Below are 26608 nucleotides of genomic sequence, written 5' to 3'. Positions count from 1 at the left end.
GGCAGCGCCTCTCTCCACATACCCGACGCTGGACCAGACAGCAATGCAGCAGCTGCACCCAGAGGTGGTCCCAGATGGGCAGGAGGAGTTACCAGCTCCCAGAGGTGGCCCGGACGGAGTGTCGGTCACCACCCGTCACCAGCGCTACAGCTGTTTGTGAGTCGTGGGCTCACCAACACCAAGCAGCTCACTGAGATACTGGGCGCAGGCCGGCTGCAGGCCTGAGGGCAGTGGCCTCCAGACTCCCACCCCAGCCTCTGAGAAGCTCTTTGGTGTCTCACAAACCTTTTTAGCTTCTTTTCTTTCCTCGGAGTCAGCTGCTGTCTTTCCTCCCCCTTTGGAGGTCGAGAAAGTAGTAGTGTTCTTCCTGGGAGGCCAGGAAGAGCATCAGGCCCAGTGCGCCTGTCCCAAGCTGGCGCCTGCCCCGCCTCGTCTCCTGTCAGGGCGCCCACCTACCAGGCTGATTGGACCGTTCTCAACCCACTGACTATTGGACCATTTGCCAATCAGCTTACAGCCGGCACCTGACCCAGCACCCAGCACCCTCCATGGGCCTCTCTACTGCCTGCAGCTGGAGGAGCCTCAGCGCTGGGGCTGGCCCCGTGGGGCCCCATGCTCCTCCCTGCAGCCCTGAGCCAGGGCCGCCTGCCACACTGCTGGCCTCGGCCTGCAGCCTCAGCGCCTGTGCGGTCACTAGTGGCGGGCAGTGAAATGCCCCCACCCACTGCTGCTTGCATTGCCGCAAACAGCTTCTGGCGCCAGACAGAAAATAGTCACTGCCTCTCCAGTTGCTCCCACTGCTCAGCCAGGGGCAGGAGAGCTGTCTCTGCCTCCCGCTGGGGCCCGCTGTCACCAACACTGAAATGAGCAAAGCTGTTCTCCAAAGGAGAATGGCCTCAGACCCAGAGTCCCTAGTCACTAGAGCACAAACACTCATGTCAGGTGGAAATAAAAATGCACAACAGGGCCTCCCTGGTGGCTTAAGGGGACAAGACGTAACCTATGAAGCTATCCGCAGCCCCTGCAGCACGAGTTTGATCCCCGGGCAGGGAGCTACCCACATGGAGCAGCAGACCTCTCCTGTCTCCCCGCTGCTCCCCTCAGCAGTGCGTTTCAGTAGATCTGCCTGTTCTGCTCCCCACTCTGTCTCTGGTGAATCCTCTCACACCTCCACATCTCTGGACTGCAGCCCAGTTCTTGTATGCATAAATACATAAATTTAAAAAATGCCCCTGGGGGAGGGCTGCCAGCTGCCAGGGCACTCCCTTTGCACAACTATAAGATCCTCTGCAAGGGGATCTTCAGCACAGATTTCGCCCTTCCTCAGGATCCAGCCAGCACAGCAGCAGGTAGGATCTGGAAACAGAGGCGCTGTATGCAGTCGGGATGAGCAACAGAGGCCAGCAGCTGAGATTGCCAGCAGCCCAAGCCCGGATAGCCTTGGCTGGGTGGAGACTCGGTGCTCCCCTGGGAGCTCCCCATGCTGCCTGCACTGTGCACCAAGCTCAGGACCCCGGTGCAGCCTGGGGTCCTCTGCACCCTGGAGTTCTGGGCCAGGCGGGTGGGGAGGGGAGGAAGGCCGGGCTTGGAGACTGCAGGCCTGAGATCAGGTTGCTTCATTTTCTCCCCGGGGCCTCCCTTCCTCCCCTTACTACTTGCGAGTTTCCAGGCAGGCTCGGGTCTGTGTTGCAGCCTCGCCATGGAGCAGCTGAGAGCCGCCAACTCTGCCTTCACCCTGGAATTGCTCCGCACCCTGAGTGAAGACAGCCCCGGTGGGAACCTCTTCTTCTCTCCCCTGAGCATCTCCTCGGCGCTGGCAATGGTCTTCCTGGGGACCAGAGGCAACACTGCGGCCCAGTTGTCCAAGGTCAGCAGACACAGAGAGAGACCCCTTCCCTGCCAGTGTCTGTGCTAAGGATGTGGAGAGCCGGCCTTGGGGCTCTCCCTGCACATGTAAAATCTGTTTCTGGGCTCAGAGCCCCACTGTGGGGGAGACTTTCAGGACAAGCCCGGGCACAGTCCATTTGCTGTGGGCTTTCCCTTTGTCCCCTGTTTAATGAGCACCTACTAGGTGCCAGCTCTGTGATGTGATTGGCTGAGGATGGGGGAGCAGCAGGCCAGGACCCCTGGGGCAATGCAGGCTTCTGCTGTTCTGGCTGCTACCAGGCTCTGTGGCCTCAGCCTATTTTCCAGGAATCGGCCTTTCCCGGTTCAGTTTTGCATGTGCAGACCTGCTGGGAACAGGGAATGCCTGTCATGGAAATTAATTCTGAGCAGAATGACACCGGAAATGCACTGCTGTGAAAGTGGTGGACTGGCTTGCTGAGGGGGAAAAGGAAACAGGGGAATTCTGAATTCTGAGGCCCCGCCTGTGCCCAGTGCTGGGTGTGGCTGTAGGTTCTGATATCCTGGGCCCTGTGGGCAGGAGGCCCTCAGAGAACAGAGAGACTGAGACATGTGGCTTCAGGGGAGGGAGAAGCCCTGGGTGACTTTTCCAGCAGGAAAGGTGGGTGATACCTACCTTCTGCTCCCCTTATAGGTGTGGGGAGCACCTGTGCCAGGTGTATCTTATTTCCGAGAGAGGGATCTGGCTCTCCCTGACAGTGAGGGAAAGGAGTGGCCGCAGAGAAGGGCTTTTTGCCACCCCAGTCACACCTGACACTCACCTGCAGCCAGGACGGCCAGCCCTGGGGTCAGGGTGATGGACCTTACCAGTTGCAAAGCCTCTATGACCCCATTTAATGGAAACATCTCTAAGTGAATGAGACCCGCATCTGCAGAACCACAGATAGAAAAGCCTTTTCAAGTTTCCAAGACTCCACTAGCGCTAACTGGTACTAATTTGGATTTGCTTCTTAAAAGGTCACATCAGCCTCTAATTCTGAGGCTACCCAGGGGCTGTCTGACTTCAGCAAAAATGGCCTTAAGAGCCTTCCGCTCCGTTTCCATTAAAACAGATGGCTCACAGCACTAGGCAAGCATCCCACTCTGTGAATACCTGGACTTGTGCACTGTGTGGGTTTGCTCTTCTCTGTCTTAAAAGCCAGGCACAGCTCAGGCCTCATAGAACTATAAAATACTTCTTGATTTGCAATTCATATATGGGGAATTAGACATTTCCTAAATGTTATGTTTAAAGAAGTGTTTTTTATATAAGTGAGTTACTGATGCTCAAGGGTAGTTAAAGAAAACCCCTCAACCCATAATATCTTTGTGTTCCTGCAGAGGTGATGATTTCTGCTTTTACTGTTTATTTTTCAGCACTTTTAGAAAAATTATATTTGATAAAATTATATAATGATGCAAAATTAGAGTTGTATGTACATGTGAACACACCATTTATTATTTTCTTGGGGAAAAGGAAGACATGTAGAAATATTTATTTACCTAATCACTCATATTTGTGGAACTAGAATTATAACCCAAGAAAGTGATATAGAAACAGTGTCTAATGTGGGATGATTAGGTCTCACAAAGCTGTCAGTTTAGGGTTCTCCATCATTTGTTCTCCAATGAAAGACTCAGAAGGTGCTACCTGGGGTCCTCAGTGCTTAGTAATGACAACACATTCCTCTGATGGAAGCAAACGCCTGGAAATCACTTTATAATTTCAAAGTAAATATTTATAGAAAATGTTTTCTTCATTTTAGACTCTTCATTTTGATGCAGCTGAGAAGATTCATTCCAGATTTCAGAGTCTGATGGCTGCTGTCACCAAGCCTGACGCCTCCTATGTGCTGAAACTGGCTAATAGGTTATACGGAGAGAAAACCTATAATTTCCTCCCTGTAAGTACTTTCTGCCTCATGTTATAAAATTCTTAAGACAATGCACGTTTTCCTCCAGCAAAATGAAGTCTTAGAAGTCACTTCTAATTTTTATAAATATTCAGAAAAAATAAAGAATGGAAATAGGTAACAGACGATGTTCTCTTTAAGGGCTGTGATTTCATGCTGTTCTTCCCGGTGAAGAGCGTAGTCCTGACTGGTTAAGGCAAGAGTGACACCATCATTCGCTTCCAAGTGCAGTCAGTGTTCATCATTTACGAGTGTTAGGAAAGATTGGGTATTTTATACAATGCTAAACTTACTGATCTTTACACTTAAAAATGGTTACATTGAATAATATCATGTTATGTATTTTTTCCCATATTAAAAAAATGGTTAGAATCTTTACATTATAAGGAAATGGATGCCTTTGAGGTCAATTTCTATTGCTTCTAAAGATCTTAAAAAACGACTTCTGTATACAGTAAGAGTCATTCATAACATTTCTTTTTTTTTAATAGGAGTTCCTAGCGTCAACTCAGGAACTGTATGGTGCTGAGCTGGCCAGTGTGGATTTCCAGGGCTCCTGTGAAGGTGCCAGGAAGGTGATCAATGCCTGGGTCAAAGGACAAACGGAAGGTAAGAGGGTGGAGACAGTGTGGTCCTAGCACAGGGTCCTGCCTCTGTGTCTTCAGCTTCCCACCTGCATGGGGTGCCCTCTCGACACCCTCTCCCTACCTCCTGCTCCTGACTTCACTCAGGGGGTGTACCCCCATTTCCAGTGCTGAATAGATATCAAACATAGAAATTCCTTGCAGTGGAAACTTGGACACGGTTCTACCAAAGCAGCTAAATATTTTCTCCCACAACATTTTAAAGTTAAAGCTAATATTACCTGTACAATAAAGGGAATAAAAATTGGGGGCATAGAAGGAGAAATCAGGCCAAGTCCAAACGATTTAATACACCTGAGATTGTGAATCGGGGCTCACACACTTCTGGGTCATGAACCTCTTTCCTGCATTCTGGCTTAGGGGCAGGTGTGGCGGGTGGATGTGGCGTCCAGCTGGGCATTGTCTTTCTCCCGGTCATGGAGTGAAACCAGGCGTCTACACACACCCGGCATGTGTGAGGGTTTGCTTGATGGAGCCTGCAATTCAGTGGAGGAACCATCCTGCCTTTGCATATTTTGAAGGTTGCTGCCACCTAGCGGATTTGAAGAAGGACTGGCTTACTAGTGACTCAAAACATTGTCATGCAAGACTTTATATTTTTGTCCTGCAACAGAATGGCCATTCACTAACAAGACTTCTTGCGATCACACTCCAGAAAAGGGGCATTTTCTTGTCTACCACCTGTTAGCATGTTAGACTCGTGTCGAAGTGTGGACCCTGGGGGATGGTTGCGTCATTCTATCACACTAGTGAGTTGGTGCAGTCAAATATGCCCAGGGTGTTCTTACCTTAGTACCATGTTAAATAGAAATGAAATGAAAAAGATATATTTGAATTGCATTTCAGTGCTGAACAAAATCAGTACAGAGTTGGAGTTTGGAGATGTGGAGTTACAAAAAAAAAAAATTGCTGTACCTTTTTTAGGGAAGATTCCAGAACTGTTGGCTGCAGGTATGGTGGATCACATGACTAAGCTTGTGCTGGTGAATGCCATCTACTTCAAAGGCACCTGGCAGGATGAATTCAGAAAAGAGGAAACCAGGGACGCCCCATTCAGGTTGAATAAGGTGAGCCCATGCACGGTCTCTTTGCTCTACAAGAGAAAACGTCCTCTTTGCTCTACAAGAATGCAGATAATAATGAGTGATTTGTCCTCCAACCTTTCAGAAAGACACAAAGATAGTGAAGATGATGTACCAGAAGAAATATCTTCCATTTGGCTACATCCTGGAGCTCCAGTGCCGCGTGCTGGAACTGCCATACAAGGGTGGGGAGCTCAGCATGGTCATCCTGCTGCCCGATGACATGGAGGACGAGTCCACAGGGCTGGAGAAGGTGATGCTCCCGCATTTCGTTCTTTTCTTTCCTTTCTTGTGTGAGTCCTCCCATGTGTGCAGAGTGGTCACTGCTTATTATGCCTTTACTGATGTCGCTCACTTTCCCAATCTTTTGTAATCTAACCCACCACATTTACCAGCTGGGAGTCCTATGTTTAAAATTTCAGGGAATGTCAGTGAATGTGGTTGGGACCATGTGAAGACCAACCCTAGATGTAATGCTGGTCAGTGGCAGCTCAGCAAGCTCTCTTAAGAATTTTACAGACTGAGGGTTGTTTTATTAAATTGTTTTTTTAAACCCCAAGTCATATGGTATCTGACATTTACATAGCCCTAACTATGTCCCAACTCATTTAATGCTAATGACCATATTATAATGTAAATGCCATAATGAATCCCACTTTAGATAAGGAATTAGGATCTTATTTATTTTTACCTCTGAGCTGAATATGTTAGAGATATTTCACCTCTGTGTGGTTCACAGATCACTACAGAATAAGTAATGGGGTTCAGAATAAATACAACAGAATAAGTAGAAGAAAACTTTTATATTTTTCCTTTACACCACTAACCAATTAGCTAACATGTAATATCGCCTTCATGGTAATGATAGCCTTCAGGGTCCATCAGAGTGATCCAGTATGGCAGGATGTTGTTAAGTCATGGACGAGTAGGTAGAGAGGGGGTAGGTATGTAAGGTTGGGTGTGTGTATGGCTGGCGTGCCATATATCAATGGACAGGTGAGTGGATGGAGAGACTGGTGGGTGGTTGTTTGATGGATGTGATGAAACCCTCTTATTTGGGCCTTTGATGACATTACTCTGTCTTTATCCCAAATGCTGGAAAGTACTGGGACAAAACATGAACAAAACAAATTAGCAATGAGGTTCCGAGTCTGTTATTTAAATGACGCTTTAATATTTTTTTGTCTATATAAAATTGTATTGTCTTTGCACATTCTAATTCCAGATCCAGAAGAAGTTGACTCTGGAAAAACTGTGTGAGTGGACCAAGCCTGAGAATATGGGTCATACGGATGTCCGCATCCACTTGCCCAAATTCAAGCTGGAAGAGACCTATGATCTCAAACCCCACCTGGCTCGCATGGGTGTGGAAGATCTCTTTAGCAGGAGCAAGGCTGATCTGTCTGGCATGACAGAAACCAGAGATATTTTCGTATCAAAAATTATTCACAAGTCCTTTGTGGAGGTGAGTGAGGAGGGCACAGAGGCAGCAGCTGCCACAGCAATTGTTTCCAGGACCTGCAGTCTGGAGCCAGTGGAAGATTTCGTTGCCGACCATCCATTCATCTTCATGATTCGTCACAACTCCTCTGGCAGCATCTTGTTCTTAGGCAGATTGTGTTCCCCTTAGAGGCTGTAGAAATACAAGGTCATTCTTAGAGTTTATTTCTGACTGATAGCGCAGATATAACTTCACTAATAAAACTACTATCCAAAACCAAATGTTTAATTTCCCTTGTAAGTGCAACCCTGTTGGGTCTTCACATCCATTTACCTTGGCGGGGTATTGATTTTCTCCCTTTTCTATTGAAAAACTCCGGTGGTTGTTTCTGAAATCATCAGGTTCAAACAAACATCCCAGATGAGTAGATTCTTGACGAACAGTCAGCTGTGCAGGGAAACATGAAGATACTGTGATTAGTTAATAGACAGAACTTCATGTCTGCAGTCCACACCAGTGAGAGTCCCCCATGACCCCATGTATATTCCAGCTGTCCTCACTTCATTCTGTTATTTCGGGTACAGCTGCATCTCCCCAGTGAGGGCCCTGCCAGCTCCTGCAGCTCCATCCCAGCCCCACCCTGGGGACTGGGACTGACCCCCTCGCCTCTCACACAAAGGGAAACTGCAAGTGGATCACGGGTTTACATGGGAGATGTAGAACCCTAAACTCTTAGAGGATCCCAAAGGAACATCGTCAGGATCCAGCACTAGGTGAAGAGTTTTAGGTCTGACACCAAAAGCTCATTCATGGGAGGGAAATTGGATAAATTCACATGGAAAGGACTGATCTGTCTGCCCCACCAGCAGGGGGAATCACAGAGGAAGATCTCCAGGCCCCTAAGATGCTGAAACGTCCACATTCTAACTTTCATGGTGAATTTTGCTAATAAGAGCCCCGCTCAGAACCTATTTTAGACCTAATTCCAATAAAATCAAGAATACAATTGCCAGAACCCCTAGTCCCTGCCCCTGCGTCCACAGGGCCCCTGGGCCTATCCTTGTAACACAAAAGACAGACTTGGCTCCATCCTTTCCTTGCAAAGAAGCCCCTCACTCTAGGAGAGGGCAGCCCCAGCTTCACTGTGTGGGGGCGGGAGAGGGCCCGGGAGAGGAGGGTGCAGTAGAGGGCCTAAGAACCTAAAAGAGTGAGAGCTTTTGTAGGGATCTGGGGCTTGGGCACTCATTGCCCACCTGGCACAGCATGTTCCTGTACAAACCACCCTGAGGTGGGCCCCCATGGGCCCGGGGATCAGGACCAGCCTCCTGTGAGGGCAAATTGATGGCATCTCTGGGCACCTCCTAGTGGGCCAGACTCTGAGTTGGGGGTGTCTGTGACTGTGGAGACTACGGGTGTGGCAGACACCCGGTGGGGAGAGCACCTCTTCCCAGGGATTTTGTTGGGGCTCTGGGAGGAGCAGAGACCTGAGATGCTCCATACAGCATCCCTAGGACATACTCACCCCTGTGGAGCCTCTGTGTGGGGACAACTTCCCTGGGGGCCAAGGGGTGGATGCTCTCTCCACCCATCTCTGCAAGTTCGTCATGATACGAAGAATCAGGCCTCCTGGCATAAATGAGCACCCTGCTCCCAAGTTTCTAGAAATGAGGTGCTCCTGAGCCCTGTCCTGTGTGGGCATCTTCCTAATGCATCACCCTATTCCTGGGGTGCCCCTAGAGAGGGGCAGGGGAAGTTACCCCGATGCCTGTCCTGTTGATGGGTCTGGTGGGGCCCACAGTCCCTCCCAGCTCGCCAGCGCCACCGTGTGGCTGGAACAGGAAGGGGTCCTTGCCCTTGGGCTGTGCTTACTGATCCTGAGTGCAGGCTGGTGAACCCTTTGGGAACTGGCTCTTTCGTCTTAGGTGTGGACACAGAGGGGTGGACGGTCACCCGGATCGGCCCTGGTGTGGAAAATGGATTCACCTCTAGACTCTGTACTGGTCCTTGCTGTCCTTGGCTCCTGTTCTCTGCTGGCATCGGCAAGCGGTGTCCTAGTCACAGCAGGTCGGTGCACAGAAGAGCGCCCTCTGCCGCCCCCCGGTGGGGTGGCGGGTCCCCATGGTGCCAGGTCACACTTGAGACACCCTGAGTGGGGTAATGTCCTGTGTTTCCTGAACAAATTGCAGCCAGGACCAGTCCACAGGTGCAATCCTTACAGAAGGGGTTCTAAGGCACAAAAGGGGTTCCTGTTCCCAGAAGTGGGCCCTCCTCAGAGAAGGCTCCATGAAAACTTGGCTCCTGTGGGTCATATAATATCATCGACTTACCAGCACTTGTGCACCCCAATTTGGGAGCAGACGAAACCACTCCCAACAGGCCCCACCCAGCAGCCCAGGGCTATGGGATGGTGTCACGATCATCACCTGTCAAATAAAGGACAGTGACTGTGTTGTCATGGCTGGTGGGCCACTCTGGTACTCACTGGGTGGCCCAGAGCGGGACCCAGTGCTCCTGTGGCAGAAATCCATGGTCATGGACCCACTTGGTGGCTGATTTAAAATCAGCCCAGGTCTGTGGCACCGTTGCTTTCCTTGAGCCTGGGCAGACTCTGCTTCATAGTCAGAAAACTGCACCTGCCTCTCCCTGAGACACGATGGACGAGCTGTGTCCCACGGTTTGGCATTAACCACTGTCTCTGTCCTCTAGGTGGGGGGAGCACAGGGGTCCATACAAGCCTCTAGCACATTCTCCCCGGAGCCTAAACCACAGCCGGCAGACTGGTCCTCACTGATGGGAGGGTGTGCTGTGGGGGCTACAGCAGGCATAGAGGACAGGACCCTTAGGGAGCAGGTCCGTGTGTGTGGGCTCCTCACCCCCACACACAATCGCACGACGACTCAGGCTCAGGGAACAACAACAATGTGGTGTATTTAACAAATGGGGGAAACAAACATTCCTTAAGCTCAAGAGCGGAGACTTTTTTTTAATTTATTTTTTTATTTTTTATATTCCCCATACAATTGCAACCCCCTGATTTTGACCCCAATCCCTCCTTCCCCCCCGGCAAAGTGTGTCTCTGGTTCATGGTTGTTTGTTGATTTTGATTTTTTTCTTTCCTATAGTTATTCTTTTTCCAGGTCCCTTATTTAGGTTTTCTAATTTCCTGCTATGATGAGACCATCCAGTACTTTTCTTTTTCTTTCTGCCTTATTTCGCTGAGCATGATCCCTTCCAGCTCCATCCGTGCTGCTGCAAATTGCATGTGTTTATCTTTTTTGAATGCTGAGTAATATTCCATGGTGTATATGTACCACATCTTCTTGATCCAGTCATCTATTTTTGGGCATTTGGGTTGTTTCCAAAGCTTAGCTATTGTAAACAGTGCTGCTATAAACATAGGGGTGCAGGTGCTCTTTGGAATTGATGTTTCTGTGTCCTTTGGGTAAATACCTAGGAGTGGAATTGCTGGATCACATGGAAGCTCTATCTTTAGTAGGTTGAAGAATCTCCACACAGCTCTCCATAGTGGTTGGACCAGTTTGCACTCCCACCAGCAGTGCAGGAGAGTTCCTTCTTTTACACATCCTCGCCAACATTTGTTGTTGCTAGTTTTTTTTTAAAATATGTGCCGTTCTCACTGGTGTAAGATGGTACCTCATGGTAGTTTTGATTTGCATTTCCCTGATTTCAAGTGACATTGAACATTTTTTCATATGCCTGGTGGCCATTTGTATTTCCTCTTTGGGGAAGTTTCTTTTTAGCTCTTCTACCCATTTTTTGACTGGATTATTTTCTTTGTTTTTGTAGAGTTTCATCCGCTCTTTGTAGATTTTTGTGATCAGTCCTTTATCGATAGTGTTGTGTGCAAAAATGTTCTCCCAGTCAGTGGGGTTTCTCTTTGTTTTGGTTACTGTCTCTTTTGCTGTGCGGAAGCTCTTTAATTTGATGTAGTCCCAGCTGTTTATCTTTGCCGTCACTATCACTGCTTTGGGCGATGTGTCTGTAAAGATGTCTTTGAGGTGCATGTCATGTAGTGTTTCGCCTATATTTCCTTCTATGTATTTTATGGTTTCAGGTCTTATGTCTAGTTCTTTAATCCATTTTGAGTTGGTTTTGTGCATGGTGTGAGGTAGTGGTCAAGCTTCATTCTTTTACATGTAGCGACCCAGTATTCCCAGCACCATTTATTGAACAAGCTTTCTTTGCTCCAGTGCATATTCTTTGCTCCTTTGTCAAAGATTAGTTGACCATAGATCTGTGGGTTTATTTGTGGTTTTTCTAATCTTTTCCATTGGTCCACGTGTCTGTTCTGGTTCCAATACCATGCAGTTTTGATTATTATGGTTTGTAGTGTAGTTTGAAATCTGGGAGAGTGATGCCTCCATTCCCTTCTCTTTTTTTTCAGGAAGGTTTTGGCTATTTGGGGTTTTTGGTGGCTCCATACGAATTTCATCAATAATTTTTCTATTTCTTTGAAGAATGACATTGAAATTTTAATGGGACTAGCATTGAATCTGTATATTGCTTTTGGTAGGATGACCATTTTGATAATGTTAATTCTTCTGATCCATGAGCAGGGGATGTCTTTCCATTTCTTTGTGTCTTCTTCTATTTCTTTTAAAAGTGTTTTATCGTTTTCTTTGTGTAGGTCCTTTACCTCTTTTGTTAGGTTTATTCCCAAGTATTTGATTTTTTTTGGTTTTAATAATAAAAGGAATGGTTTTCTTGATTTCTTCTTCTTCAGATTTATTGTTTGTGTATAGAAAAGCTACTGATTTTTGTGCATTGGTTTTGTATCCTGCCACTTTACTAAACTGATTGATTAGTTTAATTAGTTCTTCTGTGGAGTTTTTGGGGTTCTCTATGTATATTATCATATCGTCTGCAAATAGTGATAGTTTGACTTCTTCCTTGCCTATTTGGATTCCTTGTATGTCTTTCTCTTGTCTTATTTGCTCTGGCTATGACTTCCAGTATTATATTGAAAAGCAGTGGTGAGAGTGGACATCCTTGTTTTGTTCCAGATCTTAATGGGAATACTTTCAGCTTTTCATCATTGAGAATGATATTGGCTGTGGGCTTGTCATAGATGGCCTTTATGATGTTGAGATATGTTCTTTGTATCCAGAGAATTTCAAGGGCATTTATCATAAATGGGTGTTGTACTTTGTCAAATGCTTTCTCAGCATCTATAGATATTATCATATGGTTTTTGTATTTCTTTTTGTTGATGTGTTGGATTACATTGATTGATTTTTGGATGTTGAACCATCCTTGTGTCCCTGGAATAAATCCTACTTGGTCATGGTGAATTATCTTATGGATACACTGTGGGATTCTGATAGCTAAAATTTTATTGAGGATTTTTGCATCAGTGTTCATTAGGGAGATTGGCCTGTAATTTTATTTTTTTGTGCTGTCTTTGTTGGGTTTTGGTATTAACTTCATAGAACGTATTTGGTAGCATTCCTTCCTTTTCAATTTTTTGAAAGAGTTTGTGTAGGATAGGCACTAATTCACTGCTGAATGTTTGGTAGAATTCATTTGTGAAGCCGTCTGGGCCTGGGCTTTTGTTTTTGGGGAGTGACTTGATTATTGCTTCCATTTTGCTGCTTGTAATTGGTCTGTTTAGTTGTTCTATTTCTTCTTTGTCCAGCTTTGGATGATTATATCGTTCTAGGAATTTGTCCATCTCTTCTAGGTTGTTGAATTTGTTTGTGTATTAAGTGTTCATAGTAATCTCTGATTACTCTTTTGATTTCTACTGAGTTTGTTGTGATTTCTCCTCTTTCATTTATAATCCTATTTATACGTGTTTTCTCCCATTTTTTCTTTGTGAGCCTTACTAGAGGTTTGTCTATTTTGTTTACTTTTTCAAGAATCAACTTTTGGTTTCATTGATCTTTTGGATTTTTTTTTAATTTCTAATTCATTTTTTTCTGCCTTGATTTTTATAATTTCCTTTCTTCTACTGGCTTTAGGGTTTTTAGTTGTTCTTTTTCTAGTTCTTTGAGATGCGAGATTTAGGTTGTTTCTTTGAGTTCTTTCTTGTTTGTTGATGTGAGCCTGAATTGCTATATATTTTCCTCTTATTACTGCTTTAGCTGCATCCCATGCATTCTGGAAAGTGGTGTCCTCCTTGTCATTCAACTCAAAGTATTTTTTAATTTCTTCTTTGATCTCCTCATTAGCCCAGTGGTCTTCCAGTAGTGTGGATTTCAATCTCCATGAAGTGGGAAGGTTCCTTGTTTTCTTTTCATGATTTGTTTCTAGCTTGATGTCTTTATGATCAGAGAAGATAGTTGGAATGATTTTGATTTTCATGTATCTGTTGATGTTTGTCTTGTGGCCCAATATGTGATCAATTCTGGAGAATGATCCATGTGCACTTGAGAAAAATGTGTACTCAGATTTTTTTTGGTGCAGTGTTCTATAGATGTGTGTTAAGTCCATGAGTTCTTTGTCTTTATTTAGGGCTCTAGTGTCTTTGTTTATTTTTGTCTTGTTGATCTGTCCATTGGTGAGAGTGGGGTGTTGAAGTCTCCCACTATATATGTATTTTCTTTAATATCTGTTTTCAGAACTGATAATAATTATCTAATATATTTTGGTGCCCCTCCATTTGGTGAGTATTTGTTGATGAGTGCTATATCTTCCTGATGTATTGTCCCCTTTATCATAATGGAGTGTCCATCTATGTCTCTTTTTATTTTTTTTAATTTGAAGTCTATTTCATCTGATATAAGTATGGCAGTTCCTGCCTTCCTTTTTGGTCCATTTGCTTGTAGGATTGTTTTCCAACCTTTTACTTTCAATCTGTGTTTATCTTTTGTGGTTAAATGTGTTTCCTGGAGACAGCAGAAGTTTGGATTTTGTTTTTTAATCCAGCGTGCTACTCTGTGTCTTTTTACTGATGAATTTAATCCATTTACATTTAGAGTTAATATGGATATGTTGGCATCTGTGTTTGCCATTTTGTTTGTCTTTTTTTGTGATTTTATTCCTCACTTTATTCTGTTCTTCTTGTTCATTCCTCTGTTGGTTTTAGCTTTAGGACCTCCTGTAGAATTTTTTGGAGTGGGGGTTAGTTGTAATGAATTTCTGGAGTTTCTGTTTGTCTGAGAAGGTCCATATTTTTTCTTCGTAGAGGAAGGAGAGCTTTGCAGGGTAAAGTATTCTTGGTTGGCATTTGCTGTCTTGAAGTCTGCTGAATATGTTACTCCATTCTCTTCTTGCCTGTAATGTTTCTTCAGAGAAGTCAGAAGTTAACCTGATTGGTTTTCCCTTACAAGTTATCTGTTATTTGCGTTCTAATTAGTTCTATGCATTGGGACACTGTGCCACTGGTATTGGTGAGCATCTCTTCGGAGTGCTCCTTTAGGGGCGGTGGAAACTGTTTACCAGACTGAAACCAGCACTGGTAGGCCAAAACTCTATCAGGGTGTTGATGCTGTGTTGCTGGGCTCTGTCCCTTACAGTTCCCTCCCTCTGTATTTACTCAGTTCCAACAGGGAATCAGCTAGTTGGTGATTTAGTTCTGGTCATGAGGTGGTGCCAGAGACCCGTATTTGCTGACCTGTGCTTTTTCCCAGTGGTTCTCTGAGGAGTGGAAGGGGGTTGCAGGGGAGCACTTCAACACAGGGGCTCTTATTCAAGCCAGGGGCTCTTATTCAAGCTCTTATTCTGTGTCTGCCCTGTGTTCACCAAGTGTTGTGCCTGCAGCTGTATGATCCCACACCCTGAAGTCTGCACTCTAGGTCTCAGTTCCAGGGCTATCAGATCCAAAACACTGGCTGTCACCCTGTGCAGTGCCCGCTGCTATGGCATGTCCCACACCCCAGATCCTGTGCCTAGCTCTCAGTTCCAGGATGGGGTCTTGCTCCACCCCTTATTTCCCTCCTTACACCCCCCCACACCCCCACCCCTGTTTGCACGGCCCACCCTCTCTCAGCGCCTGAGGATGTTTTAGTTTCCAACTATAGGGTGCTGGTGATTTTTTTCGTGTTGCTAGGTGGTGCCAGAGATCTTTCCTAGTGTCCTTCAGGAACTGTTTTCAATCCTGTGGGTCCAGGGGAACAGAGTGTGAGTGGCGTGGAGAGCCTCAAGAGCGTGGGGGTGCTGTGTCTGCCTTGTACCCCACTGTTGTGGGGATCCCACGCCCCGATTTTCGTGCTCCGGGTCTCAGTTCCCAAAGCCCTCAGGTTTAGGACGCAGACTGTAGCCCAGTTCAGTGTCCGCAGAAATGGCGCCTTTTGCACCCTGCTCCCGTGTCTGGGCGCCTGGTTTCTGATTACTCAGTGAGGGACATTCACCTCAATGAGGGCCCCTGCGCGTCTCCCCGTAGGCCTAGGTCGCAGGTGTGGGGACCTGGGCAGCCCTGATCCGCATATGCTTTTCAGGCGTGCTGCTTTTCCGCACAAGCTTACTGGCTAGCCTTGGGCTGTTTGTAGGTCTCCTGGGAGTCTTTATTTTTCTCCAATGTGCCCAGAGCTGTTTGCTCACCTCCCTGGTGAATCCTGAAAGGTTCTCCAAAGTTCCAGTTCACAGGGTGCGGTGGCCGAAATAGTTCCTTTCCACTCACAGTTTCTCTTGATGCGTAGTTCCTCTTGATGCGTAGTTTGTTCTTGTTGGTTGTTTTAGTTTTAGTTTTTTTTTTTTTTCCTCCTTTCTGTTGGTCGGAGAGTGCCGACTTTGTGGGTGGGGGAGTGTAGCAGGGTTCTGAGCTTTCCTCTCTTCTAGTCCTCTTTATGGCAACTTTCTTCTTTGGGAAGTTTGCCAGAGTCGCCCGTTTATCTTCCGTGTCCCAGTTCTCTCAGGGACCTGCCGCTTTTCCTCTCTATTAACTTTTTTTTTATGGGAGGTCTTACTCGTGCATTTCCTTGCCACCATGTTCATGACGTCCTCCATGAACCCCATTTTAGATGAGGAATTAGGATCTTTTCTATTTTTACCTCTGAGCTAAACATGTTAGAGATGATTTCAGTTCTGTGTGGTTCACAGATCACCACAATAATTAGTGGGGTTCAGAATAAATTTTATAGAAGTTGTAGAAGAAAACATTTATATATTTTTCCCTTGTACCACTTGACCTATAGGCTAATATGCAATATCACATGTGTGGTAATTATAGCCATCAGGGTCCATCAGAGTGATCCAGTATGGCAGGGTGTTATTAAGTCATGGACAAGTAGGTAGAGAAGGGGTAGTTGTGAAGGTGTTTGTAAGGCTGGGTGCATGTATGAATGGTGTGCCCGTGTATCAATGGACAGGTGAGTGGATGGAGAGACTTGTGGGTGGGTGGTTGATGGATGAAATATATGAACTCTCTTACTTACTCTCTTGATAACTTGGAATACAGCACTCTCTCATTATCACAAATGCTGGAAAGCACTGGCACAAAACATGAACTAAACAAATTAGCAATGAGGGTCTGAGTCTGTTATTTAAATAATGCTTTGGTATTTTGCCTATATAAAATTGTTTTCTCTTTGCACATTCTAATCCCAGATCGAGCAACAGTTGACTCTGGAAAACCTGTGTGAGTGGACCACGCCTGAGAATATGGGTCATAGGGATGTCCATGTCCACTTGCCCAAATTCAAGCTGGAAGAGGCCTATGATCTCACCTGTCTCACATGGGTGTGGAAGATCTCTTTAGCAGGAGCAAGGCTGATCTGTCTGGCATGACAGAAACCAGAGATATTTTTGTATAAAAATTATCCACAAGTTCTTTGTGGAGGTGAGTGAGGAGGGCACAGAGGCCATAGCACTTGTTTCCAAGACCTGCAGTCGGGGGCCAGAGGAAGATTTTGCTGCCGACCTTCTGTTCATCTTCATGATTCATCACAACTCCTCTGGCAGCATTCTCTTCTCAGGCAGATTGTGTTCCCCTAGAGGCTGAAGAAATATAAGGTCATTCTTAGAGTTTTATATCTGACTGATAATGCAGATAATAATGTAACTAATTAAACTATTATCCAAAACCAAATGTTTAATTTCCTTTGTAAGTGCAACCCTGTAGGGTCTACACACCCATTTACGTGGCACGGTATTGATATTACTCCTTTTATATTGAAAAATTCCAGAGGTTGTTTCTGAAAGCATCAAGTTCAAACAAATACCCCACATGTGTAGATTCTTGACAAAGAAGTCAACTGTGCAGGGAAACCTGAGATACTATGATTTAGTTAATAGATAGAATTTCATGTCTGCAGTCCACACCAGTGAGAGAGCCCCCAATGACCTCATTTATAGTCTTCATTCTCACTTCATTCTGTTATTTCGGGTACAGCTGCATCTCCCTAGTGAGGGTCCTACCATCTACTGCAGCTCCACCCCAGCCCCACCATGAAAACTGGGACTGATCCCCTGGCCTCTCACACAAAGGGAAACTGCAAGTGGATGGTGGCTTTATGTGAAGGATGTAGAACCCTAAACTCTTGGAGTAACGCAAGGGAACATGGTCATGACCAGCACTAGGTGAAGAGTTCTTAGGTCTGACCCCAAAAGCACATTCCATAAGAGGGAAATTGGATAAATTCACATGCAAACACTGATCTGTCTGCCCCACTGGCAGGGGCATCACAGAGGAAGAGCTCCAGGCCCCTAAGGTGCTAAAACGTCCACATTCTAACTTTCGTGGTGAATTTTGGTAATAAGAGCCCCGCTCAGAACCTATTCTAGATCTCATTCCAATAAGTTTAAGGGCACAATTGCTGGACCTCTAGTCCATGTCTCTGCATCCACATGGATCCAGGTATATCCTGTAACACATGAGACGCAGACTTGGCTCCAGCCATCCTTTCAAAGAAGCCCCTCTCTCTGGGCCAGGGCAGCTGAGCCCCAGCTTTACTGTGAAGGGGGCAGGAATGTGTCAGGGAAAGTAGGGGGCAGGAGACGACCTAAGAACTTCAAAAGAGTGAGACTTTTGTAGCAATTTGGGGCTTGGGCACTTTCATTGCCTGTAGCTGGAGGAGTCTCAGGGCTGCAGCTGGACCCATGGGGCCCCATGCTCCTCCCTGTGGCCCTGAACCAGGGTCGCCCACCACCCCTTCTGACCTCTGCCTGCAGCCTCAGTGCCAGTGTGGTCACTACTGGCGGGCAGTGAAATGCCCCCACTTGCTGCTGCTTGCATTGCCGCAAATAGCTCCTGGGGCTGGACAGAAAATGGTCACTGCCTTTCCAGTAGCTCCCTCCACCAGCCAGGGGCAGGAGAGCCGTCTTTGCCTCCCAGCTCTGCAGTGGGGCCTGCTGTCACCAACACTGAAATGAGCAAAACTGTCCTACAAAATAGAATGGCCTAGGACCCAGATTCCTACGTCCTTGGAGCACAAACACTCATGTCAGGGTGAAATAAAATTGCAGAACAGGGCTCCCTGCAGCAAGAGGTTAAGATGCAACCTATGAAGAAATCTGCAGATACCGCATAATGAGTTGATCCCCGGCCAGGGAGCTACCCACAGGTGCAACGACTTCCTGTCTTTCCCGCTGCTCCCCTCAGCAGTGTGTTTCAGTCAGTCTGCCTGTTCTGCTCCCCACTCTGTCTCTGGTGAATCCTCTCACCCCCCACAATTCTGGCCTGTACCCCAGCTCTTGTATGCATAGATAAATAAATCTTTAAAAAACGCAGAACACTGTGACTTTTGTTCATGCAGATCAACATTCAACAAGTTTTCCAGGCAGTTCCTGACTTTGTCATTTTAGCCTCCTAGGGAAGCCTGTACATGGGTCTCTAGTGCTGTGAGACATACTGGACAAGGAACAGATTTCCCCCAGGGACTTCCACATAACCAGAACAGGCTTCCCACACATGTTGGTTCTTTCTTCCCACATACTCACAGGCAGCTACAGTCTCAGGTATAAACTCTTTTTTTTTTTTTTTTACCTGTGGAGAGCATTTGTGCACCTCATTACTGTGGTTTTCTTTGCTCTTTTGCATTTATAAAGGGTCTTCTCCTTCCCTTTTCAAACTGAAACTTGCATGAGAGCAGGGAGGAAGTTTTGATGGATGCAGAATTACTTCACACCTCAAGTCCTATGCAGTTCTGTGAAATGCAAACCCTGGCAGTTCAGACCAGATGATGCAAGTCAACATCATCTCCCCACCAGTTACATTAACAGTCAAGCTTAAACATTCTATGTTAACATATAGGGGGTAAAAATTGGGTAAGCCTAGGGTTTAGGACAATGGTCAAGAAATATTTCATTCACACATTTGTGAATCATCAAGGTGTTTGGTGAGTCCACTCAGCCTTGTGGGGGAGTTTGGGGTCTGAACTCCATTTGGTACCTGAAAGGTAGCAAGGACATCTTCACTAAGTGTCATCAAGGGTGCTGTTTGGAGCTGACTCTGTTTCTTGCTGTTCTGGCGGGACTTTCTTTCCACTTTGAAAGAGGTGCTAAATTTCCTTAGGGAGAGAGAGTTTGGTATATATACAGAGCGTGGATTCTCTATATAGGTCTGGCTTGCCTTTTAAGAGGTGACACAATATGGAAGCACCAAAAACCCCGAAAAGCCAAAGATCTCCTGAAAAAAAAAAAAAGAAGGGAATGGAGGCATCACACTCCCAAACCTCAAACTATACTACAAAGCCATAATCATCAAAACTGCATGGTATTGGAACAAGACCAGACACACGAACCAATGGAACCAAATAGAAAATCCAGAAATAAACCCACAGATTTATGGTCAACTAATCTTTGACAAAGGAGCAAAGAATATGCACTAGAGCAAAGAAAGTTTGTTCAATGAATGGTGCTGACCTGTCTGGCATGACAGCAGCCAGAGATATTTTCGAATAAAAAATTATCCACAAGTCTCTAAGGAGGTGAGTGAGGAGGGCACAGAGTCAGCAGCTGCCACAGCTGTCATAGTCACGAGGTTACTGGCAAAGCCAGATGAAGATTTCATTGCCAACTATCCATTCATCTTCATGATCTGCCACAACCCCTCTGGCAGCATCCTGTTCTTAGGCAGACTGTGTTCCCCTTAGACGCTGTAGAAATATATGGTCAAATAGAGTTTAATCATCTGACTTTTAATGCAGATATAGCGTCACCAATAAAACTACTGTCCAAAACCAAATGCTGTCCCTGGCTCCTGTCCTCTCCTGGTATCAGGAAGCAGGTGTCCTAGTCAATGGGGAGCCCTGGATGTGAGCCTCTAGGAGCTACAGCAGGTTTGTGCACAGAAGAACGCCCCCAGGTGGGATGGCTGGTCCCCATGGAGCCAGACACACTGACTTGGGTAATGTGGTATCAGCATGTCCTGGTGTCTTGAGCAACCAGCAGCTGGGATAATCACCTGGGGAATGAGAAGCATCACAATTGATTACACTGGGACCCCCCTGGCAGAAGGGGGACTCATGAGGATACCCAAAGCTATGAAGGATGGAATTTGGGGTACACAGCCATTGCCCCAACATTCATGGTTCACTGCATGAGCTGAGAGCACCAGGCATATCACACCCAGGGGATGGGGGTGTCATCCAGTCTAGTGGACAATGAGGGCCCTTCAGGATGGTTGCTTGGCACCCCTGGATGGGGAGATTAGTGGGTCTGCTATTAGTTTGGCTTTTTTTTCAAAGATATATTTATTTATTTATACAAGCACTGGGTACAGTCAGAAGCACGGGAGGGTGAGAGAATTCACCAGAGACAGAGCAGGGAGCAGAATAGGCAGAGGGACTGAATACACGGCTGAGGGGAGCAGCAGGCGGCAGGAGAGGTCTGCGCGCCGTGTGGGACCCTTGCCAGTGGCCAGGGATCTAACCGGCGCTGCAGAGGCTGCGGGCAGCTTCGCAGCCCAGTGCTTAACCACTGCGCCACCAGGGGAGGCCCGGGTCTGCTATTTGAACGGCCTGCTTGGCTGCCATTCTGGTTGTATGTGGTCTCTCTTTCAAAACAAGGCAGAACGGCCCAGTCAATCATTTATATGACTGAGCAGAATGTAAAATACCAGACCCTACAAGGCTCCCTTCAAATTAAACAAGAGCAGCCCCCTTGATGGCCCAGGGACAATGGGTACACATCAGAGGTAAAATGGGGACGCCCGGGGGCTGTTGACTGAGGTATGATTTTGCATCCCGGAGACTGATCAGTGCAACACCTTGTTGATAAGATTGGAACCATGGGTGAGGGTCTGGGGCATTTTTTTTTGAAAGATTTATTTTATTTATTTATGCATACAAGAGTTGGGGTGCAGTCCAGAGGTGTGTGCGTGTGGTGGGTGAGAGGATTCACCAGAGACAGAGTGGGTGCAGAACAGTGGGATCTACTGAAATACACTGCTGAGGGGAGCAGCAGGAGAGACAGGAGAGGTCTCTGGTGCCACAGGATCAGCTCCCTGGTTGGGGATCAAACTCATGCTGCAGTGGCTGCACATAGTCATAGTGCTGAGACTTAACCCCTACACCACCTGTGAGGACCCCCGCCCCCTTAATAGGATATTTCAGTAAATCCACCTGTTCTGTTTTCTACTCTGTCTCTGGTGAAGTCTTCAATCTCTGAAACTGGCGTCACCCTCATTTTCTCCCCATGACAATAACTGTAAGTGTGATCATGTTGAAGTTTATCATCCTACTGTTTGTTTTCTATTTTTTATGTTAAACATATTTACTTCTTCCCTTGTTACTCTTGAGCACTTTCTGTTGTTTCTTTTTATCTACTTTGCAGCGTATCTCTCTTTTGTTACAATAGTGGTTGGGTGTATAGTATACATTTTTAACTTGTCCCTTACTTTCAAATGATATTTTATCACTCTACTTCTAGTACAGGAACTTTATAACAATATACTTCCATTTCTCCTCTGCTAGTCTAGATGTTTTTGTTTTCATATGTTTTGAGCACTACACTATGTTGTTTTTATTTATTTATTTTTAAAGATTTATTATTTATGGTACAGGCCAGAGGTGTGTGTGTGGGTAGTGAGGCGCGGTGAGTGGATTCACTAGAGACAGAGTGGGGAACAGAACAGGCAGACTGATGAAGTACACTGCTGAGGGGAGCAGCAGGCGAGTCAGGAGAGGTCTGCTGCACCATGTGGGTAGCTCCCTGGCCAGCGGGGATTGATTTCTGCCTGTTTTGCTCCCCACTCTGTCTCTTGTGGATTCTCTCACTAGCCTGCACTTCTACTCTGCACCCCAGCTCTTGTATGCATAAATAAAAAACTCTTTAACAACAACCACAACAAAAGAAACCAAAAGGGAAGTAAAGGACACTCACACAGACATAAGCGGGTCCTCTGAAAGGGTCAGTTTCCAAGACATTGGGAAGACAAATCCCATCACCAGCAAAAGGAAGGTTGCTGGGACCCAAGGGTGGAGTTAAGCAGCCAGTTTTGTTATAAAATTAGACATGGGGCCTACCCAGTGGCGCAGCGGTTGAGCACTGGGCTGCAAAGCTGCCCACAACCTCTGAAGCGCCAGTTCGATCCCTGACCACTGGCGAGGGTCCCACATTGCATGCAGACCTCTCCTGTCTCGCCTGCTGCTCCCCTCAGCAGTGTATCCTCAGTCTGCCTGTTCTGTTCCCTGCTCTGGCTCTGGTGAATTCTCTCACCCTCCCGTGCCTCTGACTGTACCCAGTGCTTGTATAAATAAATAAATAAATAAATAAATAAATAAATAAATAAATAAATCTTAAAAAAATAAATAAAAACCACACACATGGGCCTTGGGCTCTCTCTCTCTCTTTCTCTCTCTCCCCCTCCTCTTGGCTTCAAGGCTTGTGGCTCTTGGCCAGCTCTCAGAGTAGTCATTTGGGATTCCAGGTCAGTGGAACGGGTAGGACGCATTTAAGACTTTATCTCCCATTTTTCTCCCTGAGTTGTACATTTTTTCATTTCCCCTTCCCTTGTAAATAAACCTTTTATTACCCTTTTGTGTGTGTCTGCAGTGGAGTATTAATAAGTCCCTTTCATGCGCGCGGGTGAGGACCCACAGCCAGGCAACCCGTTTTATATTGGGGCTGCCCTGTAACACTTGGACCCTTCTCTGTTCTCTGTCTTTTCATTCTGTGCTCTGCAAGGACTGGTGAACTCCCTCTCCTGCACAATTTACTTGAGTAGTTCTAGTTGGGGTTAATGAGCAGAGATCCCAAATTTATCTCCGGGTCCTATTCAAGTCTCATATATTTTTCATCAGTTGACCATGGTCTGGTGCATAATTGAAAACGTCATGGGGAATCTCATAAATGTCAGTGTGGGAGCAGAAGGGAAAGTTGTCCTTCCCCTCTGGGTTCTTCTTGGGCTAGACAAGCTACCAAATTGTTATCAGACCAACTGGTAGGAGAAAAGAACACATTTAATAACATACATAGGGGGACTCTAACTGGATGTACATTCTAAAGTCCATGGGGCAAAATGAGGGCCTTTGATCTTAAACTAAAGAATGGGTAGAGGCCTGGGCCTTCAAGGTGAGAAGACAGGGACTCATATAAGTGTTGGAGGACAGGAATAGAAAAAAAAATTGAAAAGGAGGCGACACAAGACCAGAAACCTGGGTCACACGAGGAGGTGGGGGTACAAGGGGGATTAGCATAACCATGGACCCAGCTGTGGAAACCAAATCCTTAGGCTGCTGATGCCTAGATGACAAAGCATAAGACCCAAGCAGGTATCAGACAGCTGTAGGGAGTGTCTAGAGCAGGGGCCCAAGGGTAAAGATATGGAGATGGAGCCCAACAGACCCCAAGGGTAAAGATATGGAGATTGAGTCCATTGTGGACTATTCTGTCCCTTTCAGATTCTGCATAGTTATCCAAAATCAGCAACTAAGCACAGGCTCACTAGGAGTGATGCCTCCGAAACAGAAGAAGACTGTATCAGTGCAGTCTCTGCCCTGGCTCTGGGCAGCACTCCCTCTGCCCACCTGTGACTATGCAGGTGCTTCTTTTCACCAACCCTCTTCCTCCGCAGAGCAGCAGCCTCCCTGCCCGTCTGTGACCTGCACCAGACCAGGACTTTCCACTCATCTCCCTTAGCGGAGGCAGCTCTCCTCAAGGCTGCCCGCCTGCAACCATGCAGACCTCTCAGCAAACCTGTCCCTTTCGGGGTAGCTCTTCCTGCCCGCTTGTGTCTATGCAAGTGTCTTTTGCTCCTAGTCCCGTGCCCTAATAAACCTGTCCTTTAAATATAAGTAACATCTCTGTCTCGTGGAGAAACTTGCCTGGGAAACTTGGTGTTGCTGCTGAAAGGGGAGCTGTGGTGACACCTTTCCCAGAGTGAACCCGAGGACCCCACACTCTAAACCCGCTGACTCCAAAAACGACAACATAGGGCGCCTGGCTTGGGGCTTTTCATGTCAAATTGTTAGGCAGAAATGATGTCCTGAGCTAATCCCATACAGGCTTTGTGGATCCACTCCCAGTCCAGACCGAAGCCATCAAGACATTGGGAAAGACAAATCCCATCACCACCAAAGGGAAGGTGGCTGGGACCTGAGGGTGGAGTTAAGCAGCCAGGTTGGGTATAAAAACCAAACACGTGGGCCTTGGGGGGCTCGCTGTCACTCGCCTCCTGGCTTCAGGGCTCCTGGCTTGCAGCCAGCTCTCAGGGTGCCATTTGGGATTCCAGGTCGGCGGATCGGGTAGGACTCATTTAAAACTTTGTCTCCCACTTTTCTCCCTGAGCTGTAATTTCCTCATTTCCCCTTCCCTTGTAAATAAACCTTTTATTAACCTTTTGCGTGTGCCTGCAGTAGAGCATTGAAAAGTCCTTTTAAGCGCGCGGGTGAGGACCCACAGTCAGGCACCCCGTTTTGTATCGGGGCTGCCCTACAACAATCTGGCTCCCAACATAAAGGGAGGATGACGCCTGTTGTTCAGAGGGCTTCTCCAACAGAAAGCTTATTTCTGATAAAAACCCCAATTCTGGGTAAGACCCTCAACTTCCATTCTTTTAGAGTAAAGGGAATTAAAAAAAATTCTTGTAAGCCTGAGGCCAAGCCCTCTGATTGACCTTCTCTTGAAAGAATCCGCCCTTTGCTCAGGAAGGACGGGGAGGAGATCCACTTCCCCACCTTCAGTTCTTCCACTTTCTGTTCTTCATACGCAGAACTGAGATTGTGTCATGGACACCAGAACCAGAAGCTTTCACCCCTGATTTCTTTCTCTTCCTCTTCCCTGACACTGTGCAGCGGCTCAGGTGGGAGGATTGTTCCTTTTGGGAAAGGATGGAACCCGAGCACTCCCAGGCGGTGGTGTGCTGTGTGTGCCAGCAACCCAGGCCCACTGCTTTCTCCCAGTAGGTTTGATCTGCTGCCATGAACACACTTAGCTAGTTGTTTTAGTTGGACTTATTTTGGATGGAGAGAAACTGGAAATGGACTTTCATCCAACTGGAAATGTCTACGAGCTTCAAGATAAAAAAGGGGGCCTGCCTGGTGGAACAAGGGGTTAAGACACAACCTATGAAGCTGTCCACAGCCACTGCAGCACGAGTTCAATCCCTGGCCAGGGAGCTACCCATATGGTGCAGCAGACCTCTCCTGACTTGCCCTCTACTCCCCTCAGCAGTGTATTTCAGTAGATCTGCCTGTTCTGGTTCCCAGTCTGTCTCTGCTGAATCCTCTCACCCCCCCACACCTCTGGCCTGTATCTGAGTTCTTGTATGCATAAATAAATCTTTAAAAAAAAAAGGAAGATAGGGCCTCCCTGGTGGCACAAGGGGTTAAGCACAGCACTACAAAGCTATCCACAGCCTCTGCAGCATGAGTTCGACCCCCGGCTGGACAGGGAGCTACCCACATGGTGCATCAGACCTCTCCTGCCTTGCCCGTTGCTACCCTCAGCAATGTATTTAGGCAGTCTGCCAGTTCTCGTTCCGACTCTGTCTCTGCTGAATCGTCTCACCTCCCACACCTCTGGCCTGTATCCCAACTCTTAAATACATACATAAATAAATCTTTTAAAAAACAAAGATTAAAAAAATACAAATTCAGAATTGCCATGTACTTGGTCAGTAACATTCTGGAGATGTATTGACGTGAACTTTCTCTTTATTGTTGATCCAGACCCTCCACCATGGATGCTCTTACTGAAGCCAATGGCACCTTTGCCCTCCGCCTTCTAAAGCTACTGTGCCAAGACCAGCCTTCTCAGAATGTGTTTTTTTTTCTCCTTTGAGCATCTCCTCTGCCCTGGCCATGGTCTTCCTCGGGGCAAAGGGAAAAACTGCAGCCCAGATGGCCCAGGTGAGCTCACCTGTCACTCTAGAGGAGGTGTTAGGGGGAAAGGATGTCCTGAGATAATTTTATACAGGCTTTGTGGACTCTACCCCCACTCCAGACTAAAGCCATCAGGACATTGGGAAAGACAAATCCCATCACCACCAAGGGGAGGGTGGCTGGGACCTGAGGGTGGAGTTGGGCAGCCAGGTTGGATATAAAAACCAAACACGTGGGCCTTGTTCTCTCTCTGGCTCGCGATCGCTCGCCTCCTGGCTTCACCGCTCCTGGCTGGCGGCCAGCTCTCAGAGCGCCATTTTGGGATTCCTGATTGGCGGATCGGGTAGGACTCATTTAAAACTTTGTCTCCCACTTTTCTCCCAGAGCTGTACATTTCCTTATTTCCCTTTCCCTTGTAAATAAACCTTTTATTAACCTTTCACGTGTGCCTGCAGTAGAGCATTGATAAGTCCTTTTAAGC

General features: G+C 46.7%; 1 protein-coding gene and 1 long non-coding RNA gene across 2 annotated transcripts; one reads left to right on the top strand and one right to left on the bottom strand.

Moving 5' to 3' along the window:
* The first annotated feature begins 1329 nt into the window (after nucleotides 1–1329).
* LOC119251896 (leukocyte elastase inhibitor-like) lies at nucleotides 1330–7235 on the top strand. Its single transcript, XM_037519169.2, has 7 exons — nucleotides 1330–1349; nucleotides 1693–1867; nucleotides 3651–3788; nucleotides 4289–4406; nucleotides 5366–5508; nucleotides 5609–5776; nucleotides 6749–7235. Exons 2-7 carry the CDS (start codon nucleotides 1700–1702, stop codon nucleotides 7151–7153), a joined length of 1140 nt encoding a protein of 379 aa, XP_037375066.1. The 5' UTR covers nucleotides 1330–1349; nucleotides 1693–1699; the 3' UTR covers nucleotides 7154–7235.
* LOC119251900 (uncharacterized) lies at nucleotides 6679–9315 on the bottom strand. Its single transcript, XR_005126642.2, has 3 exons — nucleotides 8948–9315; nucleotides 7298–7411; nucleotides 6679–7156 (listed from the first exon to the last, which is right to left on the bottom strand). It is a non-coding gene; the product is annotated as an uncharacterized LOC119251900 (long non-coding RNA).
* Between the last annotated feature and the right edge of the window lie 17293 nt (nucleotides 9316–26608).

This window comes from Talpa occidentalis, unplaced genomic scaffold, assembly GCF_014898055.3.
Source record: "Talpa occidentalis isolate TD23 unplaced genomic scaffold, MPIMG_talOcc4v2.1 talOcc4.2, whole genome shotgun sequence".
Taxonomy (NCBI): Eukaryota; Metazoa; Chordata; class Mammalia; order Eulipotyphla; family Talpidae; genus Talpa; species Talpa occidentalis.
This window is presented reverse-complemented; position numbering and strand designations above follow the sequence as displayed.

Bases quoted from the DNA above. Each gene is read 5' to 3' on its own strand.
- LOC119251896 (XM_037519169.2), top strand. From the start codon at position 1,700: ATGGAGCAGCTGAGAGCCGCCAACTCTGCCTTCACCCTGGAATTGCTC. The intron at 1,868-3,650 runs GTCAGCAGACAC...TCTTCATTTTAG, and splicing joins CTGCGGCCCAGTTGTCCAAG to ACTCTTCATTTTGATGCAGC. The intron at 5,777-6,748 runs GTGATGCTCCCG...TTCTAATTCCAG, and splicing joins AGTCCACAGGGCTGGAGAAG to ATCCAGAAGAAGTTGACTCT.